The sequence below is a fragment of the Leptonotus elevatus genome, chromosome 16 (genome assembly GCF_054856555.1).
Source record: "Leptonotus elevatus isolate MCC_2025b chromosome 16, RoL_Lele_1.0, whole genome shotgun sequence".
Classification (NCBI taxonomy): Eukaryota; Metazoa; Chordata; class Actinopteri; order Syngnathiformes; family Syngnathidae; genus Leptonotus; species Leptonotus elevatus.
In genome coordinates, this window is record NC_141254.1 from 5,168,974 (window position 1) to 5,189,487 (window position 20,514).

Here is a 20,514-nt window from a genome sequence, read left to right on the forward strand (position 1 = left end):
CATAATAGGCGAGGGTGCCAAAAAGTGGCACGTAATTGTGGGAATGCTGAAAGACTAATTGCCTGCCACACGGAGGACCAGGGTTCAAACCCCGCTTGGACAACTCTTTAGTACAAATGCAATATTGAATACTGATCACTGTCGAGTTATTTCACATCCACTTTTGATGTCATTCCTCATTATTAAGTTTTGTTTCTATATTATTGCATTCTATATTCAAATTCAACGCAAGCTTTCAGCTTCTTACCTCAGTGTTCACTATAAATACATATAATGTCACAGATTCTTCGATGGCAGCAATGGTCGCAGCGAGTGGTTATTGCAAAGGACTGGTAATCAGTGTACCTGGGTTCAAACTCTTCTTAGAGAACTCTTTAGTACAAATGCAATATTGAATACTAATCATTGTCAAATGATTTCACATCGATTACTTTCAATGTCATCTGTCATTAAGTTTTTACTCCATTCTATATTCACAATTCAAATTCAACGCAAGCTTTCAGCATATACTGACGTATTCACCACAATTATTGAGTACAATGTCACAGATTCTTCTGCGGCTAGAATGGCACAGTGGTTTGAGCAATTGCCTGCCACACCGAAAGACTAGGGTTCAAAACCCCCTATGTTGATCCACTGTGATGATTAGTCTTACCTGTGGCCGTTGAGGACGTTGTAAGCAGAAAGCGGCCGAGGGTGGCAGCGTGAAGGGGGCCGGTGAGGCCCTGCCTGGCTGGGGTGCTGCTGTTGAGTGTGGTTGCTCAGAGGTGCAGGCGACGGTGGGTGCGAATGACTCCTGGGTGTATGTAGAGACCGGGCTTGGGATAGCAATTCTGGGTGGCGCTGGAGCCGGGGAAGGGGGGTAGGTGAGTGCTTTCGGCCCTGGGCGAGAGGCACGGCTGCGGGAGTCTGAGGGCTGGGCGGAGCCTCTGAAATTGGGAGTGGATAACTGGAGGCCGGAGCCTGAGTAGTGTTGACTGGCTGGGTCTTCCGTGACGATGGTGACTTCGGGAGGAAAGGTTGGGGCTTCGTCGGAGGCGAGGGCAGGGATTGGGGGGGCAGAGGCCGACTTGGGGTGCTGGATGAAGGAGTTTGGGAGTCCCTGCAGCTCTCCTGGCTCCTCTCTTGACTGCGCTCTAGGCCTGACACCGTGAGGAGGCCTGGGCCGTGAGGCACCTGGCTGCCATTGGTGGAGAGCGCATTGATGCCAAATTCTGGGACTGCATAAAAAAAAGAAAACAAAACAGTTCAATAGTGGCCCTTTAAGGAAGAACAACTGATATTCCAAAATGCATCTTTTAAAAATGCTGCTCCGACTTCCTCTTTGGTAATAAAGAAATCTGCATGTCCACCTGCTTTTAATCCATCTGAAGGGGCAGCCAGTTTGACGCTTGATGACGACTGAAAATGACATCGCAGTTGCTCAGAGCTCAGGTTACCACCAATCACGGCTCAGCTTGCAAATGTCACACGACCAAGCTCAGAAAACAGGTCATTTTAAGTTGACAACAAGTCGCAAAATGGCCGCCCCTGAGATGGATAAAAACAGGTGGATTTTGCTGCTTAACTCATATTCCATAAACACAATATTAGTCTGAATGCTTATACTAGTAGTGGCGCACATAACATTTTTGGGTTGACTTCACTTTTACCTACAAAAGTAACATGGCATTTGTATTTTTACCAGATAAGTGCATTTTTTGCTTATTTCTTCTTCTATCTACTTAAGCACTCCTGTCACATAGTGCCCCCTAGTGTTCAGAGACTGACATACCAGGCTACATTTTCAGTTGTATGTGGCAAGGATTAGAAAAACATGCAGTTGGACGTTAAAAGGTCAGAAATGTCAAGTTGTTACTCTTAAAAAAGTTTTACATTTGAGTGTAATTTACGCCATGTTCAAGAAAAGTTTGTTTGTGAACAATATTTGATTACAATTAAAAAAAACGTTTCCATCGCAATTATAAGACGTGATGGCATTATCAGTACACACAATGCTTCATTTCCATGGCGTATTGGATTGCTGTTGCCTGTGACTAGCATACAAACCAGTCAGATTGTTATTGTAGCCAAACGGCATTTAAATCACATTTTCAAATAAAAAAATAATCCTCACAAATTAAATTACAACGATCCAAAGTCCAATACTTTTCAATGAGCGGATCATCCTTTCACCGAGGAAAAATGCTGCATTCGAGGAAAGTAGGAAATCGGAATCATCCCACTCTGATTTTGTCAGATACAACCTCGTGACACAAAGTCATTTGGAATGACTGCGTTAACCGGAACAACAAACAATATATCGGCCATCTTTGTTGTTTACATTTGCCTCAGATGCTTTAAAGGCGTAAATGGGACACTCCGAGTGGGATAAATTCGACTTCAAGTCTTTCTTATTGACTTGTCGGAATTGTCAATACACAAACATAAATACTTGTACTGGCAGACGGTCTGAAAGTAAATTAAACTGAAAGGCCAAATAGGAGGAACCCTGAATGCAAATTTTATCTTGTTGTTTTTCTAACACATTGTTGTTAATTTGAGTATATAATCGCACAGAACTGCGCCAAAGGCTTAGAGCACAGATTTGTTGTTTTAGCAAGCAGGACAAACTAGTACTAACATAAGTGAGGCAAAAATATATAACAGAGTATTCGTTCGTCTTGGTCTCTTTTAAGCTAGCCAGCTACATCCTGATCCAGGGTACGTACCATTGTGATTCTCCATCATTATTTAAAACACACTGAGGGACACCCACGACACAATGTTAGAGGTCACAGAGAAGAATAGGTAATATAGGCTGTTGGTCTGTCGGGACGTCCTCCAACAGAAGGCATTGTCAGACATCAGCAGTCAGATTTGTTGCTCCAGAGGCTCATGGGAGATGACAGTGCATACACAAGCAGTAATTAGCTCTCTCTGGGCCTCAGGGAGTGCTGGTGGCTAGTGCTAGTGGGCTCCTCCCAATTCGTCCAACCTGTTAAAAGCCTTTAGCTGACTAAGAGATGCAGTAACCCAGTTGTTCTAAGCTGAGGGTGCCGCCTGTCACAATGGGCCTCATCCCTGACACGTTACTCCCTCCACGCTGCCGCCTTCTCCACTGGGAACAGTGTGTGCAAAAACAACGCCTACAGAACCTCTTTCCATTAGCATCAAAATGCAAGGTATTAGCTGCCCCGGGCACATGCCTCATTTTCATTTTGTGGAGGTAAAGATTACGATTCCTTTAAAAGAGACGTACTACTTGTTCACAAGTTAAAACAGTACCCAGATGTCTTAATAGAATGTTTGACATTCTTCAGTCAAGGACTAAGAATTATCGCACACTTATCCTTATTTAAAACACAAAAGGCACACTGTTACAGGTTGAAGTGGTTTTGTTATTTTGTCATCTCTCCACACTTCAAAATGGAAGGAGTCTACAGTATAGTTGTTCTCTGGCCATCTGTACCAGGGTTATAATAGTTTTGGAATTTTCATTATAGCTAATTTTTCTGAGATTTGTTTTTTTAAATGTAGTTAAGTTTTTCATTAGTTTTCAGAGTGGGTTAGTTAGTTTTTATTCGGTTAAATTTTTCTCTCGTAAGTTGAGGGAAAAAAACACTTCTTTTGTTTTTGTTTTTTGGGGCCGTGTTAACTTTGGGTCACGTTTCGGCCTGAGTTAAGTGATGCAGTTTGAGCGATGTCAACTAATGTCGCTTTTGTATTGGCTGCTGCTAGATAATGTCGCTCCTGGGCAACACAAAATTAATTGACCAAAACGCCCAGACGATTGTTTGACCTTCCTTCTTGCATTAGCTGCCAAAATAAATACATTTAAAATCAACCACAAAGGTTCATGTATTAATTAAATTAGACATTTCCGCTAAAATTATAGATCGTTTTTGTTATTTTTGTCAACGTAAAATATAGTTTAGTAAAAGCATATTTGTTTTATTTCATTAACAATTTGTTTTTTGAAATTTTTGCTGTAGTTATTTTGTTAGTTTTCGTTGAACTAGGGTTAGCCTAACGCTAACCGTTTTCAAGATCGCTCATGTTCACAAGATCACTTCACATCTCGTCTCGGAATCAAGATAATTTTTACTTGGAAATAACACATTTGCTTAGATTTGAGATTTGTATCATACTATTTCAAAAACTACATACATGTAGCAGAATTTGTTTTTGTTGCAAACATAATGCAAAAAAGATACTGGTCGTTTTTTGTTTTTTTTAAACAATTTTTCTTCAAATTTTTTTAATGTATACAGTATTGGTCTTGGTCTCGATACTCTCGTCTCGATAATATCTTGGTCGCGGCTGGTGTGGTCTCGATTACAACATTAAAATAATCTCGATCTATACTCGTTTTGCTCGCAACGACATCAATCTACTCTACTTAAAAATGCAATAGCTGGCCAAAGACGTAGCTGGTAAACAACTTTAAACATGGGGAAATCCCATTATGAAGTCTCCTGCTTGCACCTTCAACCCCCTTGAGGTCCATTTCTTGTTTTGAGAATGTGCTAACACACTAATTCAAAGATGGTGTCTATTCTGTCCATAATGAAGACTCCAGGGCCAGGCGGAGCAGGAAAGAACAAGAGCCGTGTGCGGCAGTTTCTCTCCCACAAGGGTTCATTTGTTGGTCTTCTTTATCCCTGGAAACAAATAAGATCAATTCCTGCTTGGTGTTTCTCAACATTTCAGGGGCATTGCATTTTTAACTAGCGCACAGTTTGATGGAGTGTTACACAGGGGAATGAAGCCTATGTGGGGAGGCAAAAGCTGAAGTTGACTGCCGAGGCTTTGTGTCGATCTGCGTTTTTGTTAACTTTGTTTAGATTTTTTGTTTTATTTCATGTTAAGTCATGTTTTCTTGCCACTTGTTCATATCTTGTATCATCATTAGGTTTTTGACTACACCTGTTCTCATCAGATGTGTTTGTCGTGTCTACCAATCAGCTCCCTTCAGGCACTTGTCCAGGTGTATCTCGTTCTCTCATTATTTGTATTTAATTCCCTTCTTTCTTCTCGTCATTTTGGTCCTAAATCACATTTCCTTGGTCTGTCAGTTCCAACTTCAAAGCCTTGTATTGCCATGCCATGCTCCAATAATGTTGTGTTCTTTGGGAGTAGGCTTGCCATTGACTTTTTTCTCTGAGTGTTTCTTTGTTTACAACTACTTTATTCTAGAAACACTTATTTTGAACTTTGGTGCTTCTGTGTTTTGAGTCCTTCATTTGGGTTCCGACTGAATTTTGATTTGACACTTGGGTCCCGTCCACACGAAAGACAGTTCCAGTTTCTTACCGTTTAGGCCGTTCATCCACACGATGGCGCGGTTTTGGAGCTTGAAACCGATCACTTTTGAAACCGGGCTCTAGAGTGCAAAGATTTCAAAACGCGCCCTGTACGTGTCCATCTGTACTCCATATGAAGGATACTCCTCCAGTGATAACGAAATGGTCGCAGCTTGATGACGACGCATTGTCGCAGGTTGATGACGTATGCGCCACTCCAGACTTGGCATATACATTACAGCCGTTAAATGTCCTCAGCGTCTTCTTTTGGACACACGCAAGTCTTGAAATGCTTCTGTGTGTACGAGATTTCGTCCTAAGTGTAGGCTTGTCAGACTATCTGGGCCAAGCAAGTGATTAAGACGTTTAATTCAATATCCGATTGTGAACAACATTTATGCTACTGAAACGGCATTAAGCAGTACAGTTCCGTTCAGTTTGCCAAAGTGCCAAATATTTATAAGGCTTGTGTCTCTATATACGACACTGTCAGGCATACAGTAAGAGTGTGTGAGTTGGACAGTTCTGCAGCATCTGAAATTGACACATGGGGTCAGCATCAACACGTGATTGACGTTTGGCCAAAAGAGCCCTGATCAGAATTGCATGGGCAAAAGCACAATGATTTGAGATGATCTTTGCGGTTTAGTATGACCTAAAGACAAAGTGTGAGGCAAGTGAGACATGTACTATGGAACGTTAGATCACTGATGCAAAACTTGACGGGGATAAAGCTAGCTTATCCAATTTCATTGTCCTCATTTGATATAGTTCAGCCTGTATAAATGATTGACAAATAAGCGATCATGTTTAAAAGGCGTGACAAAAGGACAGCAGCTGTCCTTTTGAAAAATACATTAGCAACTTGAGCCAAAACCACTTTGCTAATGTCTGTCTTTTATGTGAGGGCGGGCGGACATGACAACTGACACTCTGCCCTGCAGACATCTTAACAAATTGATGCCTCTAATGACCCGTGCGACATCATAAGGACTGATCCTTTGTTTTCACGGCTTCTCGTCCATTTCTACCTCAATATACGTGGGGACGTTCTTCCATTCCTATTAAATCCTTGAGGTGCTATTGACACACCGACTATGTTTGACCTACAGAACATACATATGCAAACATCCGTGTAGCTTGTTGGCCAACCCGAAAAGAAAAAGACAGTGCAACCAATCATGAAATGCAAACATGACAACTATTTCTCTTCCACCTCGTTTTGCCATGAAAAGCTACTTCTCATAAATCAACATTTCTTTAGAGAGATGTTTTACTGCAGTCTAACAAATATAACCGTTTGTAGAAAATTCATCCTGATAATGGTAGCTTGGTTAAACAAATAATATTTTTCATTGCATTCCTAGGATTGCATCTCAGCATGAAAACTGAAACAATGAGCAAAGGGACCAAGACTGTTTGGTCAAGTGGAATTTATTACACCTCGCCCTGTGCAAAATGATTCATGGTCATTACTGAAGATTCCATCCTGCATGTCGCAGTAAATTTGAACTACAATCTATCTCGGTACTCGGCAGGGTTTATGGATTTTGGCAGGAAAAAATGAATACATTCCAAGTCCCCTGTTATGCAGAATGTTTTTAAAAACGTTTTTGGGCTTTGTCTGGAAACCATTTAGTTGGCAAACTACTTCCATATTGTGTTTGACACCATAATACGGTTCAATTGCAAGTCCTGACAGTGGTTTAGACAGCAGCATATGGCTCCAGGGTCTCTTTGGTGAGGGATTGGCCTTTGTTTATTAGTTCTTAATGAAGTCTGAAATTGCATTAATGGCAGCTAGGCAAAACTCCTTCCCACACAGATGAGAACAATAACAAGCAGGTGCTAATTTCTGTCAGGTCCTGATCTCATTCGCGTCCTTGCACAAGTCAGCCAAACCATTATTTAGGTTTTCTAAATGCAAACACATAGTTTAAACGTTAAAAGATCTGCATTGATGCATCTTAAACCAATGCTTATTTCATTTTTTCTTTACTCACTACCTTAAAAACTGTCTTTGTAATGACTTGCACTTCCATGGTTAAAATACTTTGCAGATTAACAGACACCATTAACTTCCTTTATATTGTCTCTGTTATCCATTGTGCATGCATTGAATGATAACCATGAGCAAAAATATTGTGGTATCACAGAATTAAAATTACAGCTCCAAAATGACCTTTTTTTTTCTTTTTCTTTTTTTTTTACATATTTGGGGAAATCAAAACATTTTCTATAGAACACTAATTCTATCTATTTTATCGAGTCTTCTTGGTAAGTCACAGTATCCCATCACAGCTATTTTGAGAACAGACCCTTGGGCTGCTCATGTTGTCCTTGGGGCTAACTAGTATGCCAGAAGAGGAAATATGCTAATTGGTGGCAATTAACATTTGTGCAACTCTGAAAGGAGGAAAACATATTGTGCTTTGCTCAGAAATCCCCTCAAAAAACAATATAGCTCATTATTACCGGTGACATTCAGTATTAGCAGTTATTAAAACCTTGACTTTTTGAAATCACGGTAAACTGTCAAATTATCCCATGCCTAGTTGTCACATTTGTATTAGGCATGAAGAAAACGAGATCACATTCTTCAATCTGGCATGTCTGAGCTGTCGCAGAAGGCTGACTGACTTAAATATGTAATCATTGCGCTAGCAAGAGGCGCTAGGAGAAGGAGCGTGCATATCTGTGTAAATCATTTAAGAGTTTGTATTTGACCAGTCAGTAAAAGGGAGTGTTAGGCACTCATATGGCTTATGTTACCCAACTGTTATATGTGCCACAGATTGTCCGGCGGATGCTGTTGCACTTCCAAGTTCTGTTTTTTAAAAATTACCTCGGCTCATTCTAGTCTTTAAAAACAGATTACTTCAGTCTAGGCATGCACAAATACATCAGTGTAAATAATTACACACAGACTTTGCTGGTGAATGTTTTTCCAGACTATCAGTATTACATTACTTATTTGTCCCTACTGACAAATGACATTCAAAAGAGTTTTCCTACAAGATAAGCGGCTGGTTTCTTTCTACAAAATGGCGTTAACAACTACAGTACTGGACAGCCAGGTCTGTGGAAATATGTATGAAACCCTTTCAGAAAGGTGTAAACATTCCCTTTAAAATGAAGTTTCAGAACCTTTGCATGAATACTGAATGTGTCTGAGTCAAAACATTCACAGAGAGGAATCTGCCAGCTGAGTGGAATACCCAAGAGTTCATATTAGCGGATGACAGCTGAGCTCAGCTCCCATGTTGCTGCGATTGGAAGTTGTTTTGAGACCCCTGATGTTATAATACTCCTCTCTGGTGCCCAAAGTGGGGAGGGTCCATGTCGCCCAAATCCGCACATCAACTGAGGCATTCATTTTTTTAAATTTAGACCCACTGTGCGGCTTTTTTGAGAGCCTTCACATGTCAAGTTTGGTCGTGATTCATTATTATGTTTCCGGCCTTGCTAAAAGCTACGACTGTTTATATTTGCAGCATCGTGGCTAAACGATGCACTCATGCTTGGTGATATCAACTTCCAGAGAAGCTGAAATCCTGTGTCAGTAACATTATCTGCAGAAGCTTTCTCCCTGATCTCACAGCCAAAGCCTCCGGGGAATCTCTAGACTATTATCCCCTTATCCCCCCTTCCTTATCTCAGAAGCCTTTAACAGCATTAGCTGTTCTGAGAGCACACTTCTTCTCCTAGTGTGTCACCGCATTGCATTCTCAGAGCACAGGCATACTCGAAATGCCCCAGAACGGGGTCCATGGCGCTGAGGTGAGGCAATGATGGACGCTCCCCTGCTGGCCCTCCCAGACTTGCTATCATGTCAGCAGCTCTCTCATGCTAGAGCAGGGATGCGTGTTGGATTACACAGCTTGGACATCCCGCTATGTGGAGGGTCTTTGACTCGAGATGTTTTATTAGTACTAGACTCCCAGGGGGTGGTTGAGAGAGGGTAGGTGGGGAAGTTAATCCGGAAAAAAATATTTGGGGGACAGGCGTGATGGAGAGGGAGCAAGCCAAATACTCCGCCTGGGAGAGTCTGACATGTACAGTCTTTCAGTGAGGATATCACAGCATGCTGGTATTAGCTCACAGTAACACAAACCACTGCTATATAGCAAGTGATGATTGAGCAAAATACCAATAGGGGGCAGTGGTCATGTCCATATGTCAAGCTATTAAACACAAATTACACAAGGTGAGAGGTTGTGTTTTGATTGGTATTCATTTTGTGAGCAGGAACAGACTCGACTCAAAGAACAGACAATTACTTGCTGATGCAGAGGTGGGAAATTTCACTATTCACGGCACAACTCGTTCCATATCCCCTGCGTTGCTTTAATAACACACTTCTGGAGATTTCCAATTTATTCATGTGAATTCCTGTAAATTCCCATCCATGCCAGGTCATACACAATTAGCTCCATAGTCCAGACTAATCCTGAATCTTGTGAAACATAAAGCAAGTGTATATATATAGAAATTATGTTATTTTTATGGTGACATTAACTGTTTCAAAGATAGACTGGGCTCAATAAAATAGTGAATGTTTTAAGCTCCTCTTACAGTATATGTCTAAGGCTGCGTAGCAGTAGCTGCCTTATCACAGACAAGTTATACATACTGTAAACTTGTTCGCGATAAGTGAAAAGGAACATACGTACTTAGATAAGAACATTAAAATGCTAGAGCCTACACTTTCTACCAGTGTATCCTTGCATTAGTTATTCATAAAATCTAGTAAGGGTAAGTGCGCTATGTCCTCTTTCGGAGTCATAATGAAGTCATTTACTGCAGCGGCAACACTCTTCCACCCACAGTAGCTCTGATTACAGCCACTCTTCTCTGATGACTTCTAACTGTATCTGCCAACAGCAATTGGAAAATCTGCTGCTTTTGACAGTGGCCTCAATGTTTGCCCCTGGAGTATCTTTATGTGCACATGAGGTTGGAGTGAGTTTCCCATTCAGTCCTCCGGTTAAGCTTCTTTAAAGAAAATATGATATAGATACCCATAGTGGGACAACTGACTATTACTCAATATAATTGAACGTTTAAGAGCAATCACTTTTGACATGATTCTGGAGTCTGTCAGACATCGAAGAGATGCGCCTCTCTTCTATCTCTTCAAGTTGATCCCAAAGGTGTCTCTAGGTCAAGTTCCTCAATAACAATTGCAGATTCACAATCTTCCAGCCAAATTTGGTGACGGCTGGCACAATTTGTTCCTATTATCAGTACATATACTGTCCAAGTAAATAGGGAATAGCACCTTTCTATTAGTTGAAAACTACCACAGTGTACAGTCAGGAAGAACCACCAACAAATTTCTGTTCCAGATGATTAATCAGTACATAAAGAGTAAAAATGAATGTAGCACCCTTGTTTTAACTACCGGGAAGCTTAACAAGATTCAGATGTAATAAAGACACTATGGATAAAGACAGTATGTCTCAGCACTTCCAGATGGTACAGGTCTGTGCATAAATGACCACCAGCCTTGATTAGAAATCGACTTTTAAATGCATTTTAACAAAGTATACAAAAGGAAATAGTAGGAAGGATACAGGCAAGGCTGTTAATAGGCCCAAACTTTCCTTTCAAGTGTTGTGTTATGGGAGGTTACACCAAATATTTATGTGCTTTCTCGTTGCACTCTGATAAAGAGGCCTTTATACCTTGTACAGTCATAGGTCATACTGGAAGAAACATTGCACGTTCTCGATGACAGGCAAGTTGGCACAGGTGATCACCACAATGTGTGGATGCACAGGCGGGCATGGCAATAAACCTACCCCCTAGTGTGAACCGTCTGGGGAACACTTGTCAACCACAACTGAGGGATCTAACGCAGTCATACTCCGGTGTTGAAATAACAGCGGCATGTAACAAGGACCCAACTCTGACCGCTTGCAAATAGCTGGCAAACATTGCCACACTGGTGTAAATCTACACCCAGAGGCATGGCAGCTGTGTCACACTATTTGGCTCCCAATATGTCACATGTATATACACCATCTGATGAGATTTCTCACAACACTGATGAGAAGTGAAAAGTATATGTGACAGAGACAGTTGTGGGACAGTAACTTTGGCAGACCCTACCCAACAATTATCTTAATAAATGTATTTATTTATTTTTCACTTTGTCATCGGTGTCATAGTATTCCAATTCTGTCAGTTAGGCACTTAAGCAAATACAATTTAAGATGCTAGATGCCATATAAAGAAATATCAAGAGTTTTCCTGTCATCAAAATCACCAATGTCCTGTTGCCACTATCACATAGATGATCTTATCAACTATTCCATCAAATAGTCAAGTTAATGGATGGATTTGCAGGAACAGCATCAAATCCCGGTCACGAATGTTATGGGTGGATTCAAAAGCAGAATCCTTCACACTAGGCTTCCCCAATCTTGATCCTCGAGTCCTGCAGGTTTTAGACGTTTCTGTCCTCCAAAACACCTGATTCTAAAGATCAGGGTCGTTATCAGACTTCTGCAGAGTTTGCCAATGAGCTGATTGTTTGAACCAGGTGTGTTGGAGGATGGAAACATCTAAAACCTGCAGGTCTCCAGCCCTCGAGGATCAGGATTGGGGAAGCCTGTTTTACACTAGAAGCTGATTTTCAGACATTATTGGTGGCAAAATTGGTGGGTTGGGTCAGGAAGAGCATCTGGTGTTAAAACTGTACCAAATATATCACCTCTGTGACAATCCATCCATCCATCCTCTGTACCTCATTAGGGTCGTGGATTTGCTTGGAGGCATTACCAACTGACTTTGAATGGCTGCAGTCTAAACTTTCCGGCAATAGAGAGTACTAATAAACTCTGAAGAGGTAATAAGTAGCTTAGCGCAGTGGTTCTCAAACGCGGTCCTCGAGTACGCCTATCCAGCTTGTTTTCCATGTCTCCAACAGCTTACACAGGTGTTTCAAACGATCAGCTAATCAGCAAGCTCTGCAGAAGCCTGTTAACGATCCTCAGATGTGTTGGCTGAGGGAGACATGGAAAACAGGCTGGATAGGGGTACTCGAGGATCGAGGTTGAGAACTAGTGGCTTAGAGAATGGACTTTTATGAAGGCCGGAAACGTCTGTGTGAATTCCATCTACTAGTTGCCGACGAAGGGTAGTACTCAAAATACTGAAACTCATGCCAGTAGAACTCAATCATTTCCCACCACCAGATACTAACATGTTCCTGTCAGTCACTACGGCAGCTGCTGAGCCAACAAACCTCAAACACAAGACATGCCCATGTCACATTTCCTTATTCCTTTGAAAAACATGCATACTGTACGTAAACAAATATTACCAGGCAAAAAGTACCACCCTGGCTGCGGTGCATGTACTGTAACACTACTTCATTTGCCTGGTTCTGCCCGATGATGCCCTGTGCTCCATGCAGCCAAGTGACAGAACCACGCTGGCTCATTGGTCAGGGAAGGACGGCTAATTGTGCAGCTGTTTCCTCTCAGGCGATAGGCAGCCTTAGTTACCAAATTTTAGTTCTTTTGAGTCTCCAGTTGCAGTCAAGGGCATCGAGACACCGTTAATCTTGAGTGTTGAATGTAGAAAATGCCTACTTTCTTTTTTTCCCCTCGCTCTCCAGCTCCTTCCTGTCTCTCGTGAGCCATCAGGCAGAGTGAGTGTAACTGGCTTGCAGCAATACGTTGAGTGACAGCTTGAGCTGACATGCTGACACCACCGTGATTTCGCCGGGGAGAAAAGCATTTGGAAGGCTGGAAAAAGAGAAATGTGTCCCCAGAGAGTCATCAGTCTCAGGCTTCTTTCACTGGCTTTCAAAAGGAGCCAACTGGTTTTACACATCCACACCACACATTCAAGCAGCTCGCGAGGATTAGATTTACCGCCCGTGTCGATTGTAAGAGCAACTCATACCAGAGTGCTAATAGCGTGACAGTATAGATCAAATATCCAAAGATCTGGCCAAGTATCAATTTGCATGTAGCCTTTTCGCTTCTTAGTTCTTCAGCAGAAGCTGATGTGTTTTTGTGCGCGTGTTTGTGAGTATGTCAAATGCTGTGCCATTACCCCCTTGCTCAGGTTTCACGGCCGTTGGATTAGCAGGACACACTGAGAAGTAACGTCTCGCTTTTCTGTCAATAGTTTGAATCCTTCTCCCTCCTCCGAGTTTGCTTTCTCAGTGCGGGAACTTCAGCACGACCACATCAACGTGCTTTCCGAAATAACACCTCAAATTAGCTAAGGGCTGTTGGCAGGCTTGAGTGAGACGAGTCGCAGCTTTGGGGCTGCGTTACTTTTCAAGGGGGGTGGGTAAGATTCAGGGAAGTTGGTTGGGATTTGAGCTGTTTATTTGAACCGCCCTGCCATCTAAACAGTCAGCTGCCTCCCTGCTTTCTTGTCAAGCCTCAGAGATTAAGTGAGGATTGTGGAATTGTGGGGAGAACACAACTTGATATCCCCCTTTGGGTAGCGGCTGCTCGAGGTTTAGGTTACTGGAACAATGCGGCCTCTGTGCATGGTCTTCTATCCAGAGAGAACGCGGGCTCAGACAAGCTGGCTAGTGTCAGGCACGGCTAGAGGATTCGTACATCACAAAACCACACGGCACACTGTGCAGAGTTTAGGGAAAACGCTTCCAAACATGGCTTTCCGGATTAAATGCTCCAGCACAACCCCCAGCCTCAATATGCTGACGGCTCCACAAAACATACAGCGTGTAAAGACACAACTGACTGTTTGCTTTTGGCTTGAAAGGCCCGCAAATGCAATCCCTTCTGGGATTTTTTTTCTACAAGTGTTTACAGTCAAGCTCGACAGTTGATGCTGAAACCCTGAAATCAAATAGCTCCCACCAGGAGCAGCTTAATCTCTAGCAGATGGTGACAGCCCGACGGACATTGATGATTTTGGGCAGGCTTAGAAAGAAATGTGGCTTTACGCCAGAAAAGAAGAAGTTGGTGAAAAAAATGAACACTGTTTACTTAAAAAAAATCTTTCAACATTGACTTTTACTATCACTCAACATGCGACAATTTATCTCCACCTCCGCCTCAACTCTAGCTTGAGATCACATCAAACACAGGAGGCAATGTTGCCCTATAGCCTTGGCAGTTCCTATCACAACTTCTAGCACTCCGGGTCTGTATGTAATAGTAGCCTGTGGAAATATAATAAAATGTGGGTTGAGGCAAATGAAAGCCAGGCTATGTGTGTACAGAGCAGAAACACATGCAAAGGATCTGTGAAGTCCTGCTAACAAACCACCATCCCACTCTGTAGTTCTCTCTAATCCGCCCTGCGGCTCATCAGAGCTTTATTTCTGTCCTGCATATTTATGAGATCCACAGAGTGCATGAGGAGAGGAGGGGGGAGAAAAGATAACCCCTTCTCTTGTGGGAGCAATTAAATCCTTGCTTTCATCAAACCTGATCAGAGCCCTTGTGCTCTTTTCTCTTTCAGCTTCTTTGTCTCTTTAAAAGGCGATGTTTACACTTTCACTTCTACAGCGCTGACCCTTTTCCGGGTCCACGGAAGCTGACAGAAAAACAGAAAAGACTCTTTAACTGGACTTCTTCTTCAAAAGCTTTACAAACTGCAAGACACCACTCAAGTGTCTGTTTGTGCACTTTTCTCAGTAGTCAGGTTTTCATCCAAATGTTTCAAAATTTGTATGCAAATTTTGTGAAAATGCGCAAAACGGACATGCGACTTGTGCCCTTTTCCATCCGCTCTTCTTTTGCAAATATGCGCAAAAGTGACGGAACTTTGGGACAATGGGGAGTTCCAGGTGGGAATGTTGGTTTTGACGGACTGTTTGTCTTGTTGGCTTCCCTCCCGCATGTAAGTAAAGTGTGTTGTTACATTGAGAGCTGATGTTAATAAAGCCAACTAAAATTGCATTAATGTTTTTTTTCTTTGATTAATTATAAAAAGAATCGTGTTTCTTTGTCTCCCCAAACATATCTTACTTTATAATCCGCCATTTATTGTGACTACAAACGTGCGTGTGACATAGTATCGGTCAAAACGTGCGACGTATACACGGTCTTGTCGTCGCAAAACCTGTTTCCATCGCTAAAATGCGCATTTTCCTTTTTTTGATACACTTCAAAAACCACCCCCTCCAAGCATAAAAACTTTTTTTGCGAATTTTGGGCCTTATTTAGAATTTTTGGCATTTCCATTCAGTTCAATTCAATTCAATACTAAAAAAAAATCTTGAAAATTCAAATACAAATAGGTGGATGGGAACCCATCTACTGACTGTTGGGCATTTGTCATTTAATTATATTTTTGGGCAAGAATCTTAACAATGCAATACTGTAGTGCCAATTAAGTTAAACGTTTATACGAGTTTATACAAGGACGCAGCACTCTGGGCACACTTCCGTCATTGTCAGTCCTTTTGTTTAAGCTGAACCGAACTGGAATCGTCAGTCCGTCATTTTATTTTAACTATGCTTCTGTCATCACTTTGTCACCATTATTTTAGAACAGAGGTGGGCATTTCGTTAGTACTGACGGACTGTCCATCAGTCCCGTGATGGACTGAGAGGTCCGTTGGTACTTGAGCCAATTAGTAACGATAGACGAAAACCTACTTCTGTCAGTGCTTTGTCAGTCAAGTTTCTCGTCGTTCGTCAGCAAAACGGGCGTCCGCCAGTGACGGACTGAAGGACAGTCCATCAGTACTGACAGATTTCTCACCTATCTTTGATTATATTCGACGGTGATGTTTTTGGGGGGTTCTTGAATACAGGGAGTCATCGAGTTACGTCATATGCAACCTACGTCGTTTCGACTTTATGGCGCCCGTGCCTCGTCCGTAGCACCTTCTTTTTGTTAATTTCCCACAGTAATCACACCATATCAAAGTTATTTAAAGCTGTGTTGTTGTTACCTCCAGTAACGGATGTCCATCGAACAAGTCGGCTCGCCAGCAGACGCGTCACATTTCTGTGTTTAAGTTTGAATTGCCGTTCGTCAGCAATGAATGTCTGTGCGGAAACATGAAATATTGGTTCCGGCTCTTCCGGGTCGCGCTATTTTAAAAATTACTGTACAATGATGTAAATATCGACTAACGGTGAAATCCAACTTAAAAGGCGAAATTTGGGTTACATCGGAACGTAGGAACGTAACTCGGGCGTAACTCGAGGACTCCCTGGTATTTTTTTTTCTCATAGAAGGGAAACTGACGACTAGAGTTGGACATACTAATTGATTTATCAATTTATTGACCGCTAAGTGTCAAGTATGTCAACCTTATGTTGATCAATTACATCTTCCAGCAAATGAGAGAGAAAAAAGCATTTCTATGCAGTACTTGGCTTAAACCAGCAGAAGTGATGTTGAGTCAGTTAGCGGCTCAGAAGCTAAACCGCATTTCTGTGCTTAAGCCCTGACATGCTACAGCAGCACCCATGCAGCATCATGTGACAAGAAAAACTGGGGAGGCTGTAAGTGGTAAATGGCTGGAGGCTGAAGACCTTGACAACCACAGATACACATGATAGATTAGGACCGAACATTGGATCACTGGAGACCAGAATTCCTACTGTTATGCATGCACACTCTAATGTGCATACATGTGTGCGCCACCATGAGGCCTCATTAAGGAGGTCTGCTCTCTTTCCCTCTTTGGCAATGTCATCTCTGCCGCGGGGACTTAAGACTGACACGGGCATAATTGGCCTGAACACACCAACAACGAGCACTGGGAATGCCCGCCTCTTGATAAGTGGTGCGTGTGCATGTGTGGAGTGTTCTGACCCTGTTAATGCAGCACAGTTGGCAGGAGAGTGGCTGATGTCGCATTGGATCAATGGTCACTGGTGATGCTGATGGGGAGGATTTCTCTAGGGACGAGGGGAGACACACTTTCCATTCCCACAATTCTATAGCCTTTGTTCCATTGCGCGCTGTGCATCTCCAACATGAGTCCATCACCTCCAGATAAAACGCCTAAAAATGTCACCGTTCCATATATGGTCATTTTAAGCTCGCCTGCCACAACAATAGGAACACTTATAGAATCTAATAAAAACATTCTGTATATTCTCAAATAAACATACAGTAGTAATTAGACAAAGAAAAAAAAGGGCAGCTCCTAAATCAGTGGTTCTTAAACTGGGTTTGATTGAACCCCAGGGGTTTGGTGAGTCAGTCTCAGGGGTTTGGCAGAGGTCAAAACACACACCCGCTTGGCCTATCTTGTGCTGCAGGGAATTTGGTGCGCTCAGTAGTTGACTTGCGGCTGTTGTGATGGCGCATCGTGTAATTTCTTTATTCTTGTAATCCCTTCATATTATGTCGGAAAAAAAGAAAGTGGTTGGACGAATATGCGCAATAGTAATTCACATGCATAACTTAACTTATGGTATTCCACAGGGTTCAATTCTGGGGCCTCTGCTGTTTTTATTGTATCTGCAGTCAAATAAGTATTTATACATTTGTATGTTTTTTTTAAATGCTAGAGCAGGGTTCACTGCAGGTTTTATATGTTTCCGCCTACCAACACACCTGATACTAAAGATCAGGATCGTTATCAGGCATGCTGATGAGCTGGTTATATTAATCAGGTGTGCCCGTTGGCGGAAACATCTAAAACCTGCAGAACTCCGGACCTCGGGGACCGGAATTGGTGAGCCCTGTACTAGAGCATACAGAAGGCTTTGATCCAGTCTCTTAACTGTAGAGAACGGTTGAAGCAATGGTAGTTATTATAAAAATGGCTAGCAGGTGGCAGCAGAGTATAAGAGATCAACCAGAGCCATGTTGCAAACAAGCTGATTTCCCCACAATACCAAACAGATTTGTGAATAATGATGAAACTTAGCTATATTCTAATGCTAATTGCTGCAAAAAGGAAACAGATACAATTATACTTTTTCTCCTGATGAAAGAAGAGACTCTAGCGTGTACTTTACCTAGATGAACCCAAAAAGTATGGGACAGATTTGTCCTTGTCCTTGTCCTTGTATATACCCTACAGTTGCTGCCCATTGAAGCCTAACTAGCAAGCAAACAGACAGAGACGTGGGGGGGGAACATAAAGCCTTTGACTTTGATCTCTGGAGTGCAGCCCATTTAAATGTTTGTGTTTGAGATGTAGACCTTTAATTTTGGCCTGATGAATTCCAGGCTCTTCGGGTTTACCGTGGCATGTCGGAAATAAAGAGTGTTTACACAGACTCCCTGCAGCTCTCCTGCTGCTGAAATAAATGCATTAAGATGGATGGATTGAGTTAGTCTCTAACCTCTGGGCTTCAGGAACACACTCTGAATGACCTCTTTGTACTGCTGAAGCCAACAGACCTGCTCTGCATTCCGTCTAAACAGGATCTTCTGTCAACAAATATCAGTCAAGTGGGCATCAACTAGCTCTACAGGCTCAAATTTAGGAGTGGCTGATTATTACATATCGAACCCACACCATCCGTCTTTGTGAAAGAACTACTACTACTACACTACTAGCGATATCCAAACACCACAATACGATATTAAGGATAGACAGATTACTTGCAAATGCACATCAGTTCCTCCACATATTGACTCTGTTCAAAAGCATATTACGTTCCCCTTCATCTGACGATTGGCATGGATTTTTAATTAATAAAAAGTCCAAAACATCCCTTATGAAAATTAAACTGCACAAAAAAAAACACTCACCAGAGGGTGCTAGAACTGCACAAATGGAAATCAACCTGACGTTTTGAACAGATGTGCTGCTTTTAATATTGTGACATGATGACGACGATATTGTGGCAGTTTTGATATCGCGATATCAAGATATTGCCGTTATCATTACATCCTTATACACTACCAGTTCTAATGTACTGTGTATACCACAGATAAAGCAAAAATGAATGATTAATAAATCAATTAAGAATATCTGGTGGTCCAACCACTTTGTGCAACAAACTAAAATAAGTACAACCTACAAGGAAGTCAAATGAAAGGAACCACTACAACACCACTTTCACCCAAATTTGATCTCAAGTCGGCTGTACCAGTTTTGGTAATCAGAATTTTCTTTGCAAAATGAGTATACATTTTTGCATTAAATCCTAAGTAACAGCCAAATTTCAGAATGTCATTTAAGTGGCCATCAGTGTGTCCTCCAGTGGACAAAATAAGCAACAACAGTTTATTTAAGTGAAAAATGTCAGTTTGTGTTCTGTCCGCACGGGCTACATTGGACCAACTGGAAGTACGGTTTTGGCCCACGGGCCATATCTTTGTGCGCACATCTTAGCCCATCTATCTACACTTTTCTGTCATCATCCTAAACTTGCTCAAAGAATAACCTTTTTTTAGAAGCACAATTTAATTTTTGGTCCAGTCGCGGCAGTAGAAATGCTCTATTGCAAATGTGCGACTGTTATAGTAAGATGGAGGGGGGGGGGGGGGGGGTGACCTCCAGGTGACCTCCAAGCCACAGGCCAGGAAAAAAAGAGATTGCCCTTGACTGCAGCCATCCCTCAGAAGGCCCAAAAGGCAAAATGGTGGCCATTTTTTCCACTGCACATCAGGTCAAGTTCCACAAACAGCGCTGATTTCTTGACACCCAAACCACAGAGACGCCCGAGGTCAGCGCGAGGTCAATGAATGGGGGGCCCGAGGCAGTAAAGTGACACTGGGGCCGCGAAAGGCCAACCTTCTCTTTCCAGTCAACTGAATGGCTTTCAGAGGCGGCTGGGTGATTTGCAGCGTGATTGCCGCTCTCTATATCACTTGAGATTACAGCAGGTGGCTGCCCAGGCGTGAAGTACACACAGCTCCATCACCCGGCGTGCTCTCATGAAACATAGAGAATGACGCGGCGAGAGAATCGCCAGCCTCCCACACGCGAGTAATATGCTCACAGGCCATTTTGCAGCCTGCAGAGCTCTCCATGACAATCAAGGGAGCTCTTCAGCTCTGATATCCGCCACCTAAATTCACCCCTGCTTTTCTCTTTTGGCGATTTTTTTTTTTTTTAAACAAAGCCATCAGCGCTGCAAATGACACCTTCCACATGGCGCATTACTCTCCCCTAGTGACAGAAGCACTCAAGCCCGACACACTTCACCGATGGCGCTCTTCACGCTGGCTGCGACGCTCGCTTCATTTTCACATTAACTCCGGTAAAGCGCTGTGAAATCAGTGTTGTCGCTGTGGGAGGAGATGGGGGAGTGGGGGTTGAGAATCACTACACCATGCGCACGCCGCACTGAACTCGTGC

The 20,514-nt window shown here is 42.5% G+C and overlaps 1 protein-coding gene across 7 annotated transcripts in view; it reads right to left on the reverse strand.

Moving 5' to 3' along the window:
* Positions 1-20,514, reverse strand: part of auts2a (activator of transcription and developmental regulator AUTS2 a) — a 385,883-nt gene that overhangs the window by 19,285 nt on the left and 346,084 nt on the right. For all 7 annotated transcript variants that reach the window (XM_086097994.1, XM_086097993.1, XM_086097990.1 and 4 more), the window contains one exon: positions 656-1,220. In XM_086097994.1, the coding sequence (XP_085954120.1) occupies positions 656-1,220 (565 nt within the window). The remainder of the gene's footprint in view (positions 1-655; positions 1,221-20,514) is intronic.